At 45.5% G+C, this 24425-nt stretch overlaps 1 protein-coding gene across 1 annotated transcript in view; it reads right to left on the reverse strand.

Annotated features, from left to right (window-relative positions):
- Positions 1–23767, reverse strand: part of FAM3D (FAM3 metabolism regulating signaling molecule D) — a 41298-nt gene extending 17531 nt beyond the window's left edge. Inside the window, exons 1-3 of the mRNA XM_035106807.2 lie at positions 23645–23767; positions 3385–3457; positions 1186–1296 (exon numbers count right to left, since the gene is read on the reverse strand). Coding sequence (XP_034962698.2) covers positions 1186–1296; positions 3385–3397 — 124 coding nt within the window. The 5' untranslated portion in view covers positions 3398–3457; positions 23645–23767. The remainder of the gene's footprint in view (positions 1–1185; positions 1297–3384; positions 3458–23644) is intronic.
- Between the last annotated feature and the right edge of the window lie 658 nt (positions 23768–24425).

Here is a 24425-nt window from a genome sequence, read left to right on the forward strand (position 1 = left end):
CACCAACCCAGTACTCTGGCTGGGGCTGCTGGGTAGGGGTGATGCCCGCAAAGACAAAAATCCCACCTGAATTATTTTCTGTGGTTGTTAAAGGAGACAACATAAGTGGATCCTTCGGGTTGTGACCTGGCAACCCTACCGTTTTTCTCCGAAAATAAGACACCGTCTTTTTATTTATTTTTCCTCAAAAAACCCCACTATTGCTTATTTTCAGGGGATGTCTTATTTTTTCCTCCTTCTCCTGCCACGGCCGGCATTGCTGTTGCGCCTATCACTATGTCTTATTTTCAGGGTATGGCTTATATTCCTTGAATGCTTAAAAATCCTGCTATGGCTTATTTTATGGCTACGTCTTATTTTTGGAGAAACAGGGTATGGAGCTATCACAGGGGTCCCCAGACTTACCGGGCTTCGGGCCGGTGCCCACCGCACCGACCGCGCGGCGGGCTGGAGAGCAGGGGAGTGCGCGCGCAGCGGGCCGGAGGGCGGGGGAGTGCGTGCCCATGCGCATGCGCACACGCACACGGTCGGCAAAAAATCGCCGAAAATCGCTTGTGTGCATGTGTATGGGCCTCCCCCGATCCGGAAGTGCATCGGAAATGACCTCTTCTGGGTCGGGAGAGGCCCATACGCATGCGCACAAAGGATTTTCAGCGATTTTTTGCCGATTTTGAAGATCGCCGCCGCGCGCTGTAAGAGCGGGCGGCGGCAGCGGGCGGCGGGGGTCGTCGCGGGCCGGATTGGGAGGCTAATTGGGCCGCGGGCCATAGTCTGGGGACCCCTGAGCTATCAGGTGAGGATCTTGTGCCTGCTTCCCATTTTGGGGGTGTGGGAAGCTGCAAGAAGAAGAAGAAGAGTTTGGATTTGATATCCCGCGTTATCACAACCTGAAGGAGTCTCAAAGCGGCTAACAATCTCCTTTCCCTTCCTCCCCCACAACAAACACTCTGTAAGGTGAGTGAGGCTGAGAGACTTCAGAGAAGTGTGACTAGCCCAAGGTCACCCAGCAGCTGCATGTGGAGGAGCGGGGACGCGAACCCGGTTCCCCAGATTACAAGTCTACCGCTCTTAACCACCATACTGGCCCTCTGGCTGCTCTTTCAGGTGTAAAGGAGGGAAAGCTCAGTGGGCCAACGAAAAGGAGGAGGGGGGGAAGTGCTCTGGTTACAATCACAACTTACTCACCCAGCCAGCTCCTCAGGCTGACGGATTTCATGCCAGCGCGGTTGAAATAGGTGTTGACAAAAAGCCAAGTTGTTGCCAAGGTGAACAGCACAGCCAGGATTCGCAGCACACCTGAGTCAGAAGGGAGACCGGGGGGTGGGTGGTGGTCAGGTGAAAGGCAGGATCAGAGCAGGTGGACAGACTGCCAACGGCAAGGGAGAAGGATGAGGCTGGGCATGTTCCTGAGCAAACAAGCGAGAGCCCAACCCCAAGTCTGCAAATCAGTCCAGCTTTAAAAGCTGGATGACAGCACAAGTCTTCATAAGAAGTCATTCAGAAGTCGATCAGCTACTGGACCAGCAAGTTCCCACTCTCTGGGTGGGTCTCAGAAGTCGAGTCAATCAACTAAATCAAGGAGCTGCCACTCACAATAAGGAAGAAGCAGGGCTTGCTGGGGCACATTCCTGCCACAGAGGAGGTTTGGTTTAATGAAGGATTTATATTTGCCCATTGTGAAATCATAAAGGGCCCTCTCCCTAACTAGGCAAGAAGTCGCACTTTGTCTGCAACTACATAGGCAAGAATGTTATTTGCTCAAAAATGGAAAGAAGAAGAAATTCCGCCGAAAGAAGGAATGGATACAGAAACTTATGGAATTCACAGAAATGGCGAAACTTACTGGAAAAAATAAGAAATGAAGATAAAAATTTTAAAAATAAAATAAAAGAAAAGAATGGAAATGGTTTATTGAATACTTACAAACAAATTGCAAACAGATAAGAACATTGGCAGGATTACTGTAATAACCTGCAGGTTTATAAATGTATACATCTAAAGATGAAGAAATGATTAAGTTAAGTTAATTTGGAATATGCAGAAAATATATATTTTTAAAAAATTAAGGAAGCGCAGAAAGTGGGGGAAGGAAGCCGAGTTTCAAAATCTTAAAATGATTGTAAAATTATTGAAATGTATAAAATTGAAAATCGTAAATAATTTTTTTTAAAAGAAATAATAATAATAATAATAATAATAATAATAATAATAATTTATTCCCCACCCATCTGACTGGGTTGCCCCAGCCACTCTGGGCTTCCAACATAATATAAAAACTAAATTCCATGCATATCAGGCATTTAGATCCACCACAACGCCCAGACGATAGTTTGATGGAGATCTGAAGTTTGTAGTAATGGATGGAGCGCTGATCTCCTTAGAGAACAAAATGGTGCCTTGGCTATAAAGGCTGCATTTTCTAGACGGTGGCGGGTTTTGTTTTTGGTTCTGGTCATCTGCACATGTCCCCACGGCTAGATGTAGCTGGCTTTCAACATATTAAGAACATAATAAGAATTTTGCTGGATCAGGCTAAATGCCTATGTAGTCCAGCAATTTATTCTTAAAGCAGCCAACCCAATGCCCATGGTCAAACATGCAAGCAGGCCATGAGTGGAACAGTGTTTTCTCCACTTGGGAGTCCCAGCAACAGGTTTAGTGATGGTGTTTCAGAGCCTAATACAAGAGTACTCCTCTCTCCTGTGTTTTCCAGCAACTGATGTTTGGAAGTATTACTGCCTCTGACTATGGGATTGCCTTCCTGGTTATTCTTATGTGCCGTAGAACAATAGAAGCTTAGAGTTGGAAGGGACGCAAGGGTCATCTACTCCAACCCCCTGCAATCTCAGCTCATTTGTCCAATTCTCCTTTAAAGCCATGAAAGTTGTTGACCATCACTACCTCTTGCAGGAGCAGATTCTAGAGCTTATCTATGCACTGCGTGAAGAGAGGCTTTCTTTTGTTGGTTTGTCAGTCCTAAATCTTCCAACATTTGTAGGGTTGCCCCTGGGATGGTGTTACCTGCCCCCTCCCCTCCCCCCACCCCATTTTCCTTGCTGAACTTTCTGCTATGTCCTACCGTGTTTCTCATATTATAAGACATGTCTTATATTTATTTTTTCCTCAAAAAAACACACTATGGCTTCTGCCACGGCCAGCATTGCTGCTGCGCCTATCATTATGTCTTATTTTCGGGGTATGGCTTATATTCCTTGAATGCTTAAAAATCCTGCTATGTCTTATTTTATGGGTATGTCTTAAAATATGAGAAACAGGGTACCTGACAACGGGTGAGAAACTGACACCAAGGTGAGGTATATAAGAATATAAAGAAAATGTCCTGAGGCATTTTTGCCTCAGGGGAAAAAGGGCCTCTTTTCTTACCTGTCACTCTCATCCTTTTGTTCCAGTGTGTAACGAAATATATACAGAAGCTTGTCAAATGTCGCAAGCCAACCTGTTGAAAGCAAAAAAAAAAAAGAGGCCAGTGGTCTTGATTTAACAAGACATCTTATTGAACGATAAAAATAGCAGCTGTAGAGCAGGGAGAGGGAAAGATTAAGCCACTTTGCATTTTAAAGCACATTCACGCAGTTTATACTTCCTCCCCCCGTGTGAACCAAACACACACCTAACCCTCTGAAGAAGAAGAAGAAGAAGAAGAAGAAGAGGAGGAGGAGGAGGAGGAGGAGTTTGGATTTGATATCCCGCGTTATCACAACCCGAAGGAGTCTCAAAGCGGCTAACAATCTCCTTTCCCTTCCTCCCCCACAACAAACACTCTGTAAGGTGAGTGAGGCTGAGAGACTTCAGAGAAGTGTGACTAGCCCAAGGTCACCCAGCAGCTGCATGTGGAGGAGCGGAGTCACGAACCCGGTTCACCAGATTACGAGTCTACCGCTCTTAACCACTACACCACACTGGCTCTCTCTCTCTGAAATTCACACTTGTCCAAATTTGGCTGTGTAGTTCTGCAACAAACACATGTGCCCCAAAATGCATGTAATCATGACAATGCTGTACGAAAAGTACATTATATTAGAGAAAACTGCTTGCCCAATGCATATTTTAGGCAAAATCACTCACAATATTGCATGTAGTAGGAGAAATCATGAAACTACATATGAATTTTCGTGCAGACTTTGAAAAGAACAAATAATAAAATGATGCACAAATGGGATGAGGTTGAGAAGATTAAATATTGAGAGCTATAGAGCTAAGTACTATAAAGAAGAGGGATGCAGGTGGCGCTGTGGGTTAAACCACAGAGCCTAGGTCTTGCCGATCAGAAGGTTGGCGGTTCGAATCCCTGCGATGGTGTGAGCTCCCGTTGCTCGGTCCCAGCTCCTGCCAACCTAGCAGTTCGAAAGCACGTCAAAGTGCAAGTAGATAAATAGGTACCGCTCCAGCGGGAAGGTAAACGGCATTTCTGTGTGCTGCTCTGGTTCGCCAGAAGCAGCTTTGTCATGCTGGCCACATGACCTAGAAGCTGTACGCCGGCTCCCTCGTCCAATAACGCGAGATGAGGGCCGCAACCCCAGAGTCGGTCACGACTGGACCTAATGGTCAGGGGTCCCTTTACCTTTACTATAAATAAGAGGATTTTCGGTTCTTGTTTATCTTTGCGAGACAGAGAGAAGGACATCATTTTGCTGTGTGAATGACTCTTGAGTGGCAAACAATGGGGAAGTGAGTTTATTATGATTATGATTGTATTGATTTCCACCCTTTCTCTTAGAAGCTCAAGGTGACAGCTATAATCATCTATTCCACTGTAATCTTCACAACAATCCATTATGATACATTAAGCTGAGAATGAGTGACTAGTCCCATATTACCCAGGGAACTTCATGGCTGAGCAGGGGTTCAAACCTGGGTCTCCTGAGTCCTAGCCTGACATTCTAACCACCACACCTTGTTGGCCCTTTGTCTCTTCAGTGCCATACTTCTCAAAACAGGATGCCTAGCAAGCTGGATCTCTGCTCACAGCCGGCCAGCACCATCCCGACCATTAGACAAAGGTGACTGCCTCAGGCAGCCAGTTTTGAGGGGTCATGAAAGGGACAGCAAAAAGTTTCTTATTTTTAATTTATTATTGCTGTACTTTTACTCCCAAGGAGTGACACTTGTGGGATTTTCTGTCTCAGGTTGCGCAATAACGTGGTCACGCTGGGTGTGGTGTGTGTGTGTGTTATATATTTATTATTCATTTTAATAATTCAGATTGCACATAATCCCATGGTTTCTCATTTATTTATTTATTTATTTAAACTTCTTATTAAATGCAAAACAGCCGAGGGCTAAATTCCTCTCCCTGTAGGTATATAAATGTTATATAAAGATTAAAATACATTCAACATTAGTTGTGAAATACATTCCCCTCTCCTGCCATCTCCAGAAGCACAGCCTGCCATACCATTCCAAAACAGCAACACTTGGCTGTCCATAAATTGTTTTTATAAAATAATATGATTTCAAAACTCGATTTTAAATAAACCATCTTTAAAATGCATCAGAAAGGGTATCCTGCATTGCCGTGCTGCTTTGTAATCTGTCTGATCATCCTCCTTTTCCCCTTGAAAGCTGTCTATTCCTCCCTCCTCCTCCTCCTCCTCCTCCTTCTTCTTCTCACTCGTAGCCGAGTAAGTTTGCCTTCCATGAACACGGCTTTAACAGTGAGTCCGTAAGTGGAGGCCAATTCTGGAGTCACACGTCCTTCCACAGTGGGGACATAAGCCTTCCTCTTAGCACGTTTCTCCCTTTTGTCCCATGCTCTCCAATTGGAGCACTCACAGGCCAGTTGTCAGTGCTTACACTACATTTTGAAAGCTTTGCCTTGAGAAAGTCTTTAAACCTCTTTTGTGTTCCTCCCAAGAACAGTAGAAGACCCCTGCTGGATCATGTCAAAGGTCGATCTAATCCAGATCCTATTTTTCCTCTACAGGGCCCAAACAGCACTTAATCCTCCCCAGCACTAAACCACATTACTGCCTTCCTTCTCTTGCAAAGGCGCAAACGGTAATGTGGTTTTTCTGCTCGCACAGCGAGACCCGTCTTCGTCCTGTCCGTTGCCAACGGGCTTAGTACAGTGTTGTCGCGGCTAAGCTGAGAATCCGGAAGCTCTCAATTCAAGAAAGCTCACCTCTATCAGAAACTCAGGAGGTGGTCTAACAGATGCCGCTGTTTTCTCAGCTTCACTTGCCCCACAATCTCCTGCAAACAATTTTACAGCCAGCAAGGGGGTGAGGAGGAGGAGAGGGAGAGGGCAGGTGGCAGAGCAATCTTTGGCCACCTCATAATGAAAGCACAGGCAGCTCCCAGTTACGTTCCAAGGCACCACACGGTTATGTGAAATGGCATATATTTGAAATGCCATTGAAAAAAGACTGCAAACGCTCCGTTCCGCCCCTGCCCCACCCCTTTTTGTGACATTGTTGGGTCACTTTTGGGTTTGGGGCAATGTGCATGAGCATGGCTGCGCACCTATCAGATGCGCCTGAAATGGCCGCTGCCTGTAAAAGTTTTTCTCCTTCTTTTTCATAGCACCAGAACACATGGACATCTAATGTTGGTGAAAGATTCAGGACACACACTTTATGCAGAGCATAGTTAATCTATGGGACTCCCTCCTGCAGGAGGCAGTGATAACCACCTACTTGGACGGCTGCAAAAAAGGACTAGGCAAGGATTAAGCTATCAATGGCTACAAGCTATGACACTTATGCTCTGCCTCTGAATAATAATAATAATAATAATAATAATAATAATAATAATAATAATCATCTATATATATATAAATGTAAAAATCTTGAAATTGTTGGCCGCTATGTTCTCCGTAACCGCTTGACCGATCGTCCTGAAATTTTGACACAACGATCCAGGCCACTCCCCGCGGGTTGCTGGGGACAAGAAAACCTCAAATCACACACCTGGGCAGGTGTAGACCTGGATTTCCACCAAGTCAAACAGCGCCCTCAAGTGGAATTCCTCCCACAGTAACCCCTCCCTTCCTGTGAAATCTAAGCCACACCCACAAACCAAATGACATCATCAACCAAGCAACTGAAATCACCAAGGCGGCCATTATCAGACCACTAGCCCTTTGTTTTATGTAGGCCCCTGCTACCAGACCCCACTAGGCCGGGGGGGGGGTTAGATAACCCACAGCAACACACTTGGGGGCACGGCAAGGGGTTTTTACTTTACAATTTAGCACCACTACCCCCCCCCAAAAAAAACCACAGCTGGTTTAAACCGGTTCTCTTATCTCTTCTGTCAAGGTCATGCTGACTAAATAATAATAATAATAATGATAATAATAATAATAATTTATTATTTATACCCCGCCCATCTGGCTGGGTTTCCCCAGCCACTCTGGGCGGCTTCCAACAGAAAAATAAAACACAGTAATCTATTAAACATTAAAAGCCTCCCTGAACAGGGCTGCCTTCAGATGTCTTCTAAAAGTCAGATAGGTGTTTATTTCCTTGACATCTGACGGGAGGGCGTTCCACAGGGCGGGCACCACTCCCGAGATGGCCCTCTAGTTGGAGGCAGTAATGATTGTGAATACCAGTTTCTGGAAACCACAGGGAGGGAGAGGGTTCTTATGCATGAATCTTGCTGGTGGGGAGGCGGTAGTTTGGGGGGGGTAACCTGCCCTCTGGTGGTGTGGGGCCCCAGAACTGCACCCGTTATTTTGGTTCTCATGGTATCTCTGTAGCTGACCCATATTCTTCAAAGTACAACACTTTTTTCACATAGCCAGTTGGTCTGCATTGCATCCATTCCATATGAGCTGAGTGTTGCAGAGACTAACAGGCAAAAGGCAAAAACCAGCCTTTCCCATTCTGGCGCTGTGCTGATGTTTTGGACCACAACATCCCATTAGCCCGAAGCGTCATGACCAATGGCCAGAGATGGCAGAACTACACTCCAAAACATCTGCAGAACACCCAGGATTGTTTGGGGGAATCCATGTGTGTTTGAGGTGGCACGACACTTCTTTAAATGTACATCGCAGACAGGATACTGATCATCGCTGCCAAGTTTTCCCTTTTCTCGCGAGGAAGCCTATTCAGCATAAGGGAAAATCCCTTAAAATAAGGGATAACTTGGCAGCTATGATACTGATACACATTTATTACTGTATCTGATTATTAGCACTTTTTAAAAAATTAAGAAAATAGTTTAATACCGTAGATGTCAGACCCTGATTACAGTTTCCAGTTCTACCTTTCATCTTTGAAAAAAAGAATTTCCTATGCAGGTATATTCTTCTCTCTCTCTCTCTCCCCCCCCCCCAACTCCCTGCCAGGCAGTTCATACCCCATGCAAATCCCTTGAACAAACAAAGCACTGAAAGGTGACCTTAAACGAGCTGCCCTGTTGTCATGGAACGCTTGGGTTTAGCATTCACACAATGGGTGGAAGAGTCTCTCTGTTTCCTTGCAAAGAGCCAAAGTTCATGGCTCGGGGCCAAATTAAACATGATGATGGAGACTTGCGACTGGTCTCCGCACCACTGCGGAAATTAAAATTTAGCTTTGAGCCCCAATCAAAATCCAACAGTGGAGGCAAACCATGGCCACTGATGATCTCATCCTCCCTGAATTTCTCTAGCCCTCTTTTTTAAAGCCACCCAAGTCAGCAGCATAGCTGCCAAGTACCCTGTATTCCCCGGGAAACCCCCGTTTTTCCTTACCATTTCCCGGCGGTCTCCCGTTTGAGCTCCTCTCCCGTAAATCTCCCTTAAATCCGCTCCTGCCGGCAGCCGTTTTTCTGGTGCCGGTTTGCCCAACTAAGGGCACCAGAAAATGGCCGCCGTTGGAGCTGGAAATAGCTTCTAGGCCTGCCCGGTGGCCATCTTGGAGGTGGCCGCATGGCCACCCCTAAGATGGCCGCCGCCATGTGGCCACCCCAAGATGGCCGCCAGACAACTTCCAGTGCAACTTCCGGTGCTGCCGCTGCTGCTGCTAATCCCGTATTTTTCTGTGGGAGACTTGGCAGGTATGGTCAGCAGCCATCGCTAGGGGAGCGATTTCCATAGCTGAACTATGCACGGCGCCTTGAATTTTCCAACACAGCTTCATTGGATGTCAACGGGTTCTAGTGTTATGAATCATAGAATCGTAGAGGGAATCTCGACTAAATCATCCATGGCAGATGGCTATCCAACTTCTTTCATATTTATATATATTTTATTTTCAAAAATAAAGAAAAGAGAAAAGAGAAAGAGAACGAAACGAAGAAAAAAAGTTACATCCAAATGTCTTGCACATTCATGTATCGAGACTGCTCAGAATCTCCTGACTTCCCCCCATCCCGTCAATGGGTCCTCTTCTGTTTTCATCGGCGGATCAATACTTCCCCAAAATTTTCATCTTCCTAAGTTATCTGTAATTTCTATCACATTACAAGTGCGTTTAAAATCCTGCTGTTTCAACCTGTTTACAAAAATTTTGTACTGTATATACAGTACATTATAAACATTTCCCATTCTTTTTTTTAAAAAAAAATTCTTGTCTTCTTGGTTCCTGAGCTTCCCAGTTAATTTTGCCATTTCGGCCTGGTCCATCAACTTGATCTGCCATTCTGGCTATCCAATCTCTTTCCATCCAAGGAGAGAGGGAGAAAAACTTTTCCCAATCCGCTTTCTCTATACCATGCAGAACTTTATAAACTTCTATTATGTGGTCTCTCGTTCCTGTTCCATCTCCCCCCCCCCCACAAAAAAAGTAGTCCTAAACGGCACAACCTTTCTTCATAGGAGAGCCACTTCATCCCTTCGATCATATTTTTTGTCCTTTCCTGAGCCCCTTTGAACTCTGCAATATCCTTTTTGAGGTGAGGCGGCCAGAACGGCACTCAGTGTTCCAAATCTGGTCGCATAAAGATAAAGGAACCTGACGGGGGAGACGTGCAGCGTCTTGAAGTTGTCAATTGACAGTGACAACCTGAGCAGCAGACTGAGCAGTCAAAGAGGGTCTCCTGGTCACAGTCTTCCCAGCTACGGCAAGGTGAATTTCACTTCTATTTAAATTATAGTACAGTGGTACCTCAGGTTAAGAACTTAATTTGTTCTGGAGGTCCGTTCTTAACCTGAAACTGTTCTTAACCTGAGGTACTACTTTAGCTAATGGGGCCTCTCGCTGCCGCTGCGCTGCCGTCAATCGATTTCTGTTCTTATCCTGAAGCAAAGTTCTTAACCTGAGGTACTATTTCTGAGTTAGCGGAGTCTGTAACCTGAAGCGCCCGTAACCCGAAGTACCATTGTAAATTATTTCTAAACGTGCACCTCTACATAGAAATCGGCACATGCTAATTCTTTGCAAACTTGCACCTTCTTGTTTAGTGATGCATAAGTGTAATTTGGCAACGAGTAGGCCTGAATGGTTCTCCATTATATACAGGGCTTCCCTCCCCCCCCCCACGGAACTCGCCGGAACTCAGTTCTGGCACCTCTCAGGTGGGCGCCATTGCCATTCGAAGAAAACAAAGAACGTGTTCATGGTGAATTCTAACATCTCTTTTTCTAGAAACATAGCGCTGATTCTCTCTCTCTCTCTCTCTCTCTCTCTCTCTCTCTCTCTCTCTCTCTCTCTCTCTCTCTCTCTCCACACACACACGTAAAATGAGCGCATCAGGGAGAAAAATCACAATTATTTTTTTTTAAGCATTAATTTTCCTTGAGGAGAAGTTTAGGGGGAGGCAAAGGCAAAGGAAACACCAAGCATGTGAAACTGCAGTCCGAAATGGTACAACTCATAAAATACCTTTTTTTTGTTTTGTTTTTGTTTATCCTTTCATTTTTGAAATGTCTGTCCTGCCTTTTGACAGCCAGGTGGCTCCGAGGCAGGTCAGAACAATTTAAAACAATTTGTGCAGTAAGATAGGATGATAAATAGTTAGTGATTAAAGGCAGATGTTTGAAACCATGCATTGCACAAGAGCAGCAGGAAAGCAGTAATTATAACAAGCCAAAAGCCTGGTGACAGAGGAACATCTTCAGTGCTCCCCTGAAGGCAAAAAAACGAGAGAGTCAGCCAAGATTCCTGAGGGAAGGAATTCCACAGGTTTACACCTTGCCTCATATATCTCTGCCTGGCAACTGCACTCCATGTCTAAGTGGTTACAGACGGACTGTTTAATTCTCTGTTCTACGACCTTTCCTGGTATTTATGTCAAGCTCACCGGTTGGTAGCTAGCTGGATCTCCCACCGCCTTTTTTGAAGATGGGGACAACATTTGCCCGCCTCCAGTTTTCACGAACCTCACCTGTCCTCCAAGATTTCTCAAAGATTATAGGCGGAGGCTCTGAGATTACATCCAGAAGCTCCTTTAGTATCCTTTTGTGCAGGCAGGTCACCAGGCCCTGGAGATCTGAATTCATTATTTTCCTGCCTTGGGCTACAGCTCCCTCCTTACACCATTTATGCTGTCATCACCAGATTGGGCATTGTTTTCCTTTTGGGTGAAGACAGAAGCAAAGTAGGTGTTGAGCAGTTTCGCCTCCTCTCTGTCACCCAATAGCATTTCTCCATCTTTCCCACACAGAGGACCTTCCACTTGCTTGTTCTTCCTCTTGCTATGAAAGTAGCCGAAGAAACCTTTATTAAAATTAATTTTAACCTCTCATGCAAGCCTGCGCTCACTCTGAGCTCTGGCTTGCCTGACATTCATCCTGGAACTGTTGGCTACCCCTTCTTTGTGATTTCCCCTTTCTTACATTTCTTATACATGCCCTTCTTAAATCACAGCTCATCTGTAAGCTCCTTATGCAGCCATATTGGTTTTTTTTAGATGCCTCCCACTTTCCTTTCTGGAATAAATTGTCCGCATTTGTGCCTTCAGTATTTCACCTTTAAGAAACTCCCATCCATCTTGGACTCCCTTCTTATCGAGTATTTCTGACTGTGGGGTCTCCCCCAGTAGTTCCTTAAATGTTTTGAAATCAGCCTTCATAAAGTCCATAGTGCAGGTCTAACTACATTCAGCTTTCCCTTGCTTCTGTATAATGAAACCCAAGGGGATATGATCACTTCCTCCCAAGTTTCCCAGTACTTCTGTTTTGTCAATGAGTTTCTCCCTGTTGGTGAGGATCAGGCCCAAGTTGATGATCCCCTTGTTGCTTCTTCCACCTTCTGGGAAATGAAAATGTTGCCGATCGAAAGGTCGGAGGTTTGAATCCCCGCTACAGGTTGAGCTCCCGTTGTTCGGCCCCAGCTCCTGCCAACCTAGCAGTTCGAAACCACACAGTGCAAGTAGATAAATAGGTACTGCTCCGGCGGGAAGGGAAACGGCGTTTCCGTGCGCTGCTCTGGTTTCGCCAGAAGCCTGCTTAGTCAAAACTGTCTGCGGAAGCGGACAAACACCGGCTCCCTCAGCCTGTAAAGCGAGATGAGCGCCGCAACCCCAGAGTCGTTCGCGATTGGACTTAACGGTCAGGGGTCCCTTTACCTTTACCTTCTTACATACAAAGCTCTTCGTGGCTTGGGATTAGTTTGACCACTTTAAACTATGGAGCATGCACTTTTACAAGTGCCACATAGTGTTCATTCTGCATTTGCAAGGATTCTGTCTTTTAGTGCACTCTGAATCTCTCTATTAACATTAGGCAGGTGCTCTCACTAGATGGCTGCTGAAAACCTTATATTAGTGAAGATAACATAAAAAACCCACATTGTATTAGGGGAACTTGTTTTGCAGGAACACATTATATTAAGCAAAACTGCACACACAAATGTGTATAGTAGGAAAAATTCACACGAAAATGCGGATGAATTTTCACAAGGACTTTTTTTAAAAAAAGGTTGAAATCTTGAAAGATGAACTTAACGTTAGGAAAATGAGAAACTGAAATTGACATACAGGTACAGCTTCACCCTTGCTGAACAAACTACAGTACAAGCCCATGCATTTTTATTCAGAAGTAAAAATGCACATCGACTGTTCAATGGGGCTTACTTCCAGGGAAATGTGCACATGATAGGATTTCAACTGTTGTGTAGAAGCACAGCAGAACTACCTTAAACTCTAAAAGGAAACACACACAAAGCATTGCATTATGCTTTACTCCGGTTTTTTATGATGCTTTTGATTTTTTACTTAATTTATCTCATGGCGTAGAAATGAGTTTTTGTCATATTAGTGTGCTCCTTTCCCAGAGTCTTGAGCATGCCTGATTTGGAATAACATAATTATGCCCTAAGATATATCTATATCTATATCTATATCTATATCTATATCTATATCTATATCTATATCTATATCTATCTATCTATCTATATATATCTATATCTATATCTATCTATCTATCTATCTATCTATCATCTATCTATCTATCTATCTATCTATCTATCTATATTAATACACACACACACACACACACACACACACACACACACACACACACACACAGGATAAGCACATACCTAAATGCAAATATCAATCCATCTTATTCCAATTATGTACATCCAGAAATAAAATTAATGGGCCATATCTCTAATGTGCAAGCCAATGCAACTATGTACATTTCCCGGGGATGAAAGTTTGGCTCGCTGCCTTTTTGCTGAATAGGAAAATATATGTTTGCTTGAAAACTATTATAGCTGTTGTGCTCGGGATGGAGATTAAAAATGCAGTGTCAGCTGCTGGCTTCAAAAACAGCTACCTATTAATAGGAATGAATAGGAAAATTATCCTGTGCTCAGGTCCCCCCATTGTTGGAATGACAGGCTGAAACAGGATAGATTCTCTACTATCCACTTCCCATTAAGCAAAAGAAACACTACATAAAGATGAATGGGAGCCAAGCTTTTTCTCTCTTTTTTTTAGCATTTAAAGAAGGTAATTTTATAGAGACATCATTCCTTGAAGCATCCACCCTTTTGTTTGTTCTGTTATGCAGAAACAGGTTTTGCTTGTACTTCTCTGTCTTCTTTTTAAAAGAAAAAAACCTGATTCTTGATTACATGGGTGGGGAACCTCGGGACCAGGGGTCAAATGTGGTCCTTCTTAAGACTTTGTCTGACTCTCAGAACATTCCCCAGGACACACACACCCTTCTTGGCCACACCCCTTTTTCAACCACGCCTCTCACCAGCACTGCTTCAGATCCCCCTTGAGTCCTTTGGCCTGGCTGGAATGCATCCCTGAGCTCTGTTATTAGAGTTATTAGCACTCTGTTCAATAATAGGGAGCATAGGGACTTGTTAAATGTTAACGCAGTTAATAAATGCTTTTAAATAAAAATAAATTAGAGAAGGATGTGTTTGTGTTGTGTGTACAGAAACTAGGCAAAATTTACATTCCCCGCTTCACACACTCGTGCTCCTGGCTCTGTCTGCCCCCAGCACGTGGCCCTTAATAGGCTGCCCAGATGCGGATCTGGCCCTCAGCCTGTAATAGTTTTCCCACTCCTGCTCTAGACAGTGAGGATTTCGGGATCTTAGATATAAGACCTAAGTATCCCATGGAATCAATTTGGAAGTCAGCACTTAATTTCTACCTAGCACCCCTTTATTTTCTCGCAACCCTTTGTTGCCATTATGGGATGGGAAGCCTGTGGCACTCCGGACGTTGTTGGATTGTGACTGCTGCTCTCATCATCCCTGGGCATTGGCCATACTGGCTGGGGCTGATGGGAGTTGGAGTCCAGCAACATCTGGAGGGCCACCAGTTCTCTGTTTCCAATACTGACACCTTCCATCCTCACCAAACCATGCTAAGCGGCAAATTACCATGCCATGTTAGTTTGAGCAGGAGCTTCAAGAGTCAATGGTTACAACACCCGGTGAAGATGTCAAAGGAGCATTGAGTTGTCTCCAACTAAGTTAGCATAAAAGCAAAAGTAGAGCCTGCTGGATGAGGCCAATGGCCTGTCTCGTCCAATGTTTTGTTGTCACAGCAGATGCCTGTGGGACACCCTCATGCAGCACCTGAGCACAAGAGCACTCTCCTCTCCTGTGCTTCTCAGGGACTGAGCTACAGAAACATTAGTGCCTGCAACCATGGAAGGCAGAACATAGCTGCCATCTTGGCTACCGGTAGTAGCCATTGACCACCATAGTGTCCATGAGTCTGACTTGCTGTTGTTTAGTCGTTTAGTCGTGTCCGACTCTTTGTGACCCCATGGACCAGAGCACGCCAGACACTCCTGTCTTCCACTGCCTCCCGCAGTTTGGTCAAACTCATCTTGGTAGCTTCGAGAACACTGTCCAACCATCTTATCCTCTGCCGTCCCCTTCTCCTAGTGCCCTCCATCTTTCCCAACATCAGGCTCTTTTCCAGGGAGTCTTCTCTTCTCATGAGGTGGCCAAAGTATTGGAGCCTCAGCTTCAGGCTCTGTCCTTCCAGTGAGCACTCAGGGCTGATTTCCTTGAGAATGGATAGGTTTGATCTTCTTGCAGTCCATGGGACTCTCAAGAGTCTCCTCCAGCACCCTAATTCAAAAGCATCAATTCTTCAGCGATCAGCCTTCTTCTGACTACTCCTGTTTTAAAGCCATCCAAGTTGGTGGCCACCACTGCCTTCTATGTCCCACAATTTAACTACCTGCTGCATGAGCTGCTCTGCAGTTTACTCAGAGTTCTCTACCCATTGAAACAACGAACCCAAGTTAGTCATGCCCCACAACTTCAATGAATCTGCTCTGAACTAGATTAGCGTTGAATTCCACCCATTGCCTTTGAAGCCCCCTCTAAGGAATTGCTGGCACTTTCTTCTAGTCTAGATTTGGTGTGCGGTTAACCTTAGTCTTTCCTAGCCCTCTAGCTGTTGGACAGCTCAGTCGGTAGAGTATGAGGTCTCTGAATCTCATGGCTGTGGGTTTGAGCCCCACATTGGGCAGAAGATTCCTGCGTTGCAGGGCTTAGACCAAGGATCAACAACCTTTTTCAGCCGTGGGCTGGTCCACCGTCTCTCAGACCATGTGGTGGGCCAGACTATATTTTTTTGGGTGGTGGGGGGAACGAACGAATTCCTATGCCCCACAAATAGCCCAGAGATGCATTTTAAATAAAAGGACATATTCATCTCATGTAAAAACATGCTGATTCCCGGACTGTCCGTGGGCTGGATTGAGAAGACGATTGGGCTGGATTGAGAAGACGATTGCCTATCCCTGGCTTAGACCCCGGTGATCCCTCCTAACTCTGCAATTCTATGATTCCTCTTTGATTCTACGATTCCCTCCTACCTGAGACCATTTAACTAGATCTGCCAGAGACAGAATCTGGGATCTAACACAGCTAAAGCACACACTCTTCCTCTCTTCCACTGAGCTGTGGCCTTTTACCAGCATATATTTGGTTCCTTCCTGCTGTAAGAGAGGGTTAGAGGTGTTCTCAGGCTTCCACCAAGATCAGGTGCTGCTGCTACTTACGGTACTTATAAGAATGTAAGAAAAGTTCGGCTGGACCAGGCCGCTGGCCCATCCGTTCCAGCACCCTGTACTTACAGTGGCCAACCAGATGTCTACGAGAAACCCCAAAGCAGGCCTGAGCGTGACAGCTTCTCCCCCCACTTGTGATTCCCAGCAACCTGGTATCCAAAGGAATACTGCCTATGACAGTGGAGGTAGAACGCAGCCTTTGCTTGACATTTTATGATGTTTTTATATGTTCTGGAAGCCCATAGCTTTATCCCCCACAAATGAATACCAACGGGCTGTAACTATTTTTAACATATCACACAACTGAGACCTAGAGCTTCTAACAACACTCAGTCGACTTACCAATAACCCAAGCAACAATCAGAGTACAATATTCATTCCTTGATCCAAACCAGGATTCCAGAATGCTCCACGTTTAAGCATAGACCAGTCCACTAGACCAGTGGTTCCCAATTAGCTAAGTACTGCGGGGCCCCTGTTTTCCAAATGCCAAGCCATGGATACCTTACCTTTGGAAAATTTTGATATCTCTGGGGTAGGTTTCGTTATCTGAATGGTGCTACGGATATCCTGGGTGGGTTACGCAGAATCCCCCAGGGTCCACGGACCCCCAATTAGGGACGACTGCACTAGACGGGTGGGGTGGGGGATTCCAGAAGGAAGAACACCACCAGTCTTCATGAGGCTATAAGCAAGGAAGGAAGGCTAATCGTTTCTTCTTTCTATGTTGCTTCTGGAAGGCAGCTGGCCCCTGATAGCATTATCAGCTCTTTGCTCTGTTCCAGGCGCTTTCCCCACACGCACACCTTTTCCTTTGTCCATTCCGGGGCCCCTGTCAATCAGGGAGCTGATAACAATCTCCTGAGAGTACAGTGCAGTGAGTTGTTCCCCAGGATGTCCGGCTGAATTATGACAAATTCATGGTTATCTTTTGTAAACAGGCACTCAAGGAACTGGGGCCAAAACTTAATGCAGTCTTACTGACTGCAAGTCCGGGGCACTTACCTTGTCCAAAGAAGGATGCTGGAATGTTAGGAAGCAGCGAATAATGGTGCTTTAATTTAACAGTGTTCATTTATGCTCCATCTGCACTATTTAGCTAAAGCAACACCATGCAACTTTAGACAGTCATGGCTTTCCCCATAGAACCTTGGAACTGTCGTTTGCTAAGGGTGGTGAGAGGTGTTAGGAGACCCCACTACATAGCATATGCTTAGAGCAGGGGGGGGGGAGAACCTGTGGCGCTTCACATGTGGTGAGACTACAACTGCCAATATCCTTGTACATCAGCAATGACGGCTGGGACTGATGGGAGTTGTAGTTTAACAGCCTCTGAAGGACCACAAGTTCCACATCCCTGCCTTAGACTACAGGTGAAACTCGGAAAATTAGAATATCGTCGAAAAGTGCACTTATTTCAGTAACGCAACTTAAAAGGTGAAACCAATATATGAGATAGATGCATGACATGCAAAGCAAGATATGTCAAGCCTTTATTTGTTGTAATTGTAATTATTTGTCATTAGGAGGGTCAATGATAAATGGAATGGAATTAATGAAATGTAATAGCTATGTTTATTTTTGTATTAGTGGAACTATTTGTTTTATTACTGTGGAATTTCCAAAAGAAAGCATTTGTAAAAATTAAAATAAAATAAGAATAATAAGTTGCATTACTGAAATAAATGCACTTTTCGACGATATTCTAATCTCCCAAGTTTCACCTGTATATCCTAGGAGTTGTGTCCCCCCCACCTTGCCTAAAACCATCTAGGAGATTCATGGATGAAACATGATTCAAAGCTGGTATTTCCCAGCACACAAATCATTTTTCTTAGTTATCATATCGCAGCCACCTAGTTATTTGGAACAGATACAAACAGAGATAAGAGGCAAGAATAAGTGACAGGCACCTAAACCTGCGTCACACTGTCAGAATCTAAGGGTATTTAGATACTAGCTGCTGTGAAAAGGACAAATTCCATTTCAGGTAACATTATTGCGAGTAAAGACACCAATATCATAATGCCAATATACAAATGCATGGCACAGTCGGTTTTGGAGTACTGTATGCATTGTGTCTTGGGCTCCTTGATCACTGCAGATGGTGACAGCAGTCACAAAATTAAAAGATGCCTGCTTCTTGGGAGAAAAGCAATGACAAACCTAGACAGCATCTTAAAAAGCAGAGACATCACCTTGCCGACAAAGGTCCGTATAGTTAAAGCTATGGTTTTCCCAGTGGTGATGTATGGAAGTGAGAGCTGGACCATAAAGAAGGCTGGTCGCCGAAGAATTGATGCTTTTGAATTATGGTGCTGGAGGAGACTCTTGAGAGTCCCATGGACTGCAAGAAGATCAAACCTATCCATTCTGAAGGAAATCAGCCCCGAGTGCTCACTGGAAGGACAGATCCTGAAGCTGAGGCTCCAATACTTTGGCCACCTCATGAGAAGAGAAGACTCCCTGGAAAAGACCCTGATGTTGGGAAAGATTGAGGGCACTAGGAGAAGGGGACAACAGAGGACGAGATGGTTGGACAGTGTTCTCAAAGCTACGAACATGAGTTTGACCAAACTGCGGGAGGCAGTGCAAGACAGGAGTGCCTGGCGTGCTATGGTCCATGGGGTCACGAAGAGTCGGACATGACTAAACAACAACGATGTATTGTGTACAGTCCTGGTTGCCTCACCTAATGAAGGGCTAGAAATGTTTCCATACATAGCAATCAAAATGGCCAAGGAGCTAGAGCAACTCACAATGAGGAAATATTTATGTTCTTCATCTGCAGGTCTATTAAGCTGACAGTCTTTCCTCCATCACAGATACAGCACATACATGGTCCATATAGAGAGCAGGCCCCAAAACAAGAAGACAAAGTTTTCCTTTATTTTAAACTCCATTGATATTATTAATTTAAAAAATAGTATGAGGGATTGGATGGTGCAAGTGTCATCCACTAAAAGCTACTTATTTGAAGCGCCCAATTTAAATTGGAGATTTAATTTTTTTAGGAAGCAAGATGTAAGCCAATTTCCTACAGAAATCCAACCTCCGTCAGGATTTTAATGGGGTGCCTTTGGCTTTCACATCAGTTGTGGTTCCCCTCACCCAAAGCCCAAGAACAGTCAATTAAGCTAACGGGGGCTCTTCAAACTAGGAACAGCTATCTTGAAATCTCTTTGAAGCTAGTTGAACAGCCATTAATTAGGAGAGGTGCTTGCAGAACAGAGGAGCCAAGGCATGGCCATACCAACTCAGCAAAGCTAAACCTCAAATGAGTAATAAAGGAAGGGGGAAATGTCCAGATCCCTTGGTTTAAATCCAAGTTCACCTGCGGCAAAATGCTTAGGTACCATGTGATGGGAAAGACCCGTACCAGGAACTCAGCGAAGTGGAATGGTAGAAGATTCAGAGCAGACAAGAGGAATACCTCTTTAAGCAATGCAAAGTCACACTGTGGAATTTTCTGCTATAAAAGGTGGTGATGGGCAACAATTCAAACAATTCAAGCTTTAAAGAAGGATCAGACAAATTCGCAGAAGATAAGGCTACACCTCCTAGTCATTACAATGTCTGCACATTGCCCCCTAGGATCTTCTGAAACCATGTCCCTGGTGAACAACGACAGCAGAGAGCTTTTGCACCCAAGCTATAGTTCGGAGCTTCCCATAAGAATCTGGTTGGCCACAGGATGTTGGACTGTTTGCCCCAATCTAGCAGGTCTCTTATTATGTCCTTGGGGGCAGTCAGAATAGGCCAGCCTACCCCAACTTGGTTGCTTATTAGAGGTTGTCGGATTAGCCCCAGTCAGCATAACCAATGATGATGGGAATTGTAGTGGGAAACATCTGGAAGATGCAGGGCTGGGGAAGACAATATTTGGCTAGATGGATCAATGGTCTGACTCAGCATGAGGCATCATGCTCCTTTAGAGGCTTCCTTCCTATTGCAGCTGCATGGAAGATATGATATGGAGTAAGCTTCTTGTAGCACTGGACCATCATGCTACTTGGCAAACACATTGTCTGTTGATTCCTCATCACTTTGTCAAAGGCTTAAGAGCCTCTGTCCACCACAAGGAGGCATGACAACAATCTTAGCTGCATTGCAAACACCAGTGGGGTTGTGAATGTTGAAGATTCATTCCCGTGTCTGCTGTCATGCGATTGTTGTCTATCACATGATGGTATATGTTTTCATCCCAGAGAGTGGGAAGTGATGAAGACAGGGTGTTTGTGTTACTGTGTGCCGTGAAGTGGGACTATTGTCCTTTGTTTGTTCTCTTTGCTGCCTGTTGCTAGAGAGAGAGAGGGAGCCATGTTGCAGTGCTCCGAGTGTATTATATGTAAATAAAGTAGATTAGCCAAAACGCTGTGCTGCTGAGTTCTGCTACGCAACTGCGAAGACTCTGTGGATCCCGAAGCGTGCTAATGCTTTTTGGCATCAGTCGCTGTGATGTTCGGGCTGGAAAAAAGCTTTTGAAGCTCCCGAACGATCGGCCAGGAGGGAGAGAACATGCCAGCCGGGCATGTTCCTTTACCAAGGTCCTACTTGTGTGTAGGAGCTCCTAACAGTGTATACAGCATGGCTCTGTTCCGCTGGGTCTTAGGGCTTCTCCCATGGCAGAGGGACCTTTTCAAAGTGGAATGGATTTAACGCTCATTGTTCATTATGAAAGAATTCAATAACAAGAGAACTCTCCTGGCCTGCTGCCGTTATTGTCCTTCTAGAGTGATACGGATGTATTTAGTAGCACGCGAGGGATATGCCTGCTTCAGCAAAGGGAATGTTTTCTAATAATCCAATGCGTTACAGTAACAGGAAAAAAAAAGGAGTGGCTTACAGATCCCATAAACACACAAACACACACACACACACACACACCATTTATAAACAACCTGTTATGTGCAAATGCATTCACAGAGGGTTAGCTGAACTGAGGAAGTAGGTGGGTGGGGAGAACAGGAATTTTCGCTTGAGGAGCAACTCAACTATAGCCTAGAACAGGGGTGTCCAACTCCCAAGAGACTGTGATCTACTCACAGAGTTAAAAACTGGCAGTGATCTACCCCCTTTTTGGGGGGGTTCAGGTCAAAGTTGTTGAGTTTTTTCAGGGAGGAGGTAAAATGTTGAGCTTTTTTTAGGGGAGCCACAGTTGTTCAGTTTCTTTGGGGGGGAGCCAATGATCTACCAGTGATCTACCTCAGACGTCCAGTGATCTACCGGTAGATCATGATCTACCTGTTGGACATGCCTGGCCTAGAAAAGCTACAGCCTCCTCATCACTGAAAACAAGGTTGCTCTGTCGCTAAGAAATTAAGCAGAAGCCCTAGGGGCAGGGCCAACCCAGCCCATGACATTTTGCCGCTTGAGGCAAAACTGCAAAAGGTGTCCCCCCGCCCTTCCACCTCCTTATCCACTGTGACCTGTGGCGACTGGAGGTAACCTGGGGAAGTCCTGGCGTGCTGACGGTGTCAGAGGAGAACAAAAGGAGCCTGGAGGGGAGCTGGCGGTGATGGGGGGTCAGTGTTGGGGGTGGCGGCAGCAGAGGAGGCGGCAGGTGCAGGTGCCAAGCGCAGGATGTGGCAAGTGGCACTCTCTCCAGGGCCTGGACTTGCCACTCCTGTGTCAGCTGTTTCCAGACTGCCTCACTAAGCCTCATAGGCCAGCCGGCTGGCCCTGCCCCAGGCACACCAAAAGGCTGTGGGAAAGGAAGGCACTAATAATGTTCAACAGCTGCAATCCTTGCATCTGAGAGACTAAGCGATCTTCAAAACATGAAGATTATTCACAGTAGTTTAGGGGGGAAATGGAGCAAAGGACATCTATCATTTACAGTTACACAAGTTTTAATAAATCTCTTCTGGCTTTGGCTCAAAGTACCACAGCTGTTCTGCTTCTGAGGGGAGGGAGCGTTCCCTGCTTTTGGCTTTCAAAGGTAAAAAGGTAAAGGTAGACGACTCCTGACAGTTAAGTCCAGTTGCAGACAACTCTGGGGTTGCGGCGCTCATCTCGCTTTACAGGCCGAGGGAGCTGGCGTTTGTCCACAGGGTCATGTGGCCAGCATGACTAAGCCGCTTCTGGTGCAACGGGACACCGAAACCAGAGCAGTGCACGGAAACGCCGTTTACCTTCCCTCTGGAGCGGTACCTATTTATCTACTTGCACTTTTGGGTGTGCTTTCAAACTGCTAGGTTGGCAGGAGCTGGGACCGAGCAACGGGAGCTCACCCCGTCGTGGGGATTTGAACCGCCGACCGTCTGATCGGCAAGCCCAAGAGGCTCAGTGGTTTGACCACAGAACCACCTGTGTCCCTTCTTTTAACTTTTATAGGACTTTTATTCAGACAGAACAAGTTCTGAAGCCTCAGCAACAGAGGTTGGACCTGTAAAAAAATGTAGGAGTCCAGGAATGGGCAATATTGTCGCCACCCCCACCCCACCCGCCATCAAGGGCTGAATGCACTTGGGGGCACATGTCAGTGTTGGAGGTGGGGCAAAAGCCATTCCACACATTCTCTCAAAGTCTCTCTTAAGATGAAAACATCATTCTGCACCGGGTTCCCCCTTTGCTCCCTTTTAAGGATCTCAAGGGGGGGGGGGAGAGAGAAAAGGTGGTGATGATCTTAATTTTCCTCCTCAGGGCTATGGAAAAGTCCCATGAAATTAGGCTCATGGGTCACAAGTTGCCCACCGCTGCTGTAGTCTAAAGGCTCCTAAGCTGTTAGCTTGATCTGGGGACATCAGCCGGTGACGAAGTTTGCCAAGCTGCTGTTAAAGGCACAGAAGCAGGGAGGGTTCTCTTTTTTTAGATCATGTGGCAACTCTCTTGAGACCTCCGTGAATAGAGTTCAAACTGGGGCCCCGTGCAGCCCTGCTCTTAATAGCAGCTTGTTAGGCAGGAGTCGGCAGGTGAACATATCCTCAGCACGTAGATAAATGTTAACCCCTCCGCTGCAAATCATGGCGCAGCAACACAGGCGGGTTGAAAGGTTGGCAAACCCTTTGCCTTGCCCAGCGTCCGCAGCCTCAGACCATACCTTGCATGCGAGAAACAGCCAATCGCGGATCAGACATCGACATGGAAAACTGACATTGCCTCAAAAGCAAAAGGCTGTCAAATATCACATGCATGTGGGGATCAATGCCCTTAGATTAAAGCAGAGAGCACCGAGGGGAAACCAGTAAGTTTGAACTGGCATAGAGCCATGTGCCAAACATGATTTTGCCCAACCACCCAGAATTCTACCTGCTTTTCTGTGTCCTTGCTGTTCCGTCCCCTGCAGGTGTCTTTCTTCGCTGACAGTTGTTGCCAAATGGAGCACAGTTATCTGAGAATGAGAGAGTAAAACAAAGGAGAAGGGAGGGGCTGGACAACTTTATGACTAAGCCACGAATCCAGTGAAATAGAAGGTTAAATCTATTGCCAAACCCAGCCTCTCTCTCTCCCTGAGTCACAGGCCAAACAAACACCTCCCAACCCCACAGGTTGTGTGGCTGCCCTTGCAAATGTTAAACAAACTGAGTTGTGCTTATATTAGAATGAGGACGCATCCTTGCCGTTGCCCAGAAGGAAGCCCAGCTCAGCTCTGAACAGGGCCTTCGCATCAGTAGCAAATGCTCACATCAACTTCAGAAATATACAAAGCTGCCTTATATATTAGAATCATAGAATCATAGAGTTGGAAGAGACCACAAGGGCCATCCAGTCCAACCCCCTGCCAAGCAGGAAACACCATCAAAGCATTCTTGACATATGGCTGTCAAGCCTCTGCTTAAAGACCTCCAAAGAAGGAGACTCCACCACACTCCTTGGTAGCAAATTCCACTGCCGGACAGCTCTTACTGTCAGGAAGTTCTTCCTAATGTTCAGGTAGAATCTTCTTTCTTGTAGTTTGAATCCATTGCTCCGTGTCCGCTTCTCTGGAGCAGCAGAAAACAACCTTTCACCCTCCTCTATATGACATGCTTTTATATATTTGAACATGGCTATCATATCACCCCTTAACCTTCTCTTCTCCAGGCTAAAC

Source organism: Zootoca vivipara, chromosome 2 (assembly GCF_963506605.1).
Source record: "Zootoca vivipara chromosome 2, rZooViv1.1, whole genome shotgun sequence".
Lineage (NCBI taxonomy): Eukaryota > Metazoa > Chordata > Lepidosauria > Squamata > Lacertidae > Zootoca > Zootoca vivipara.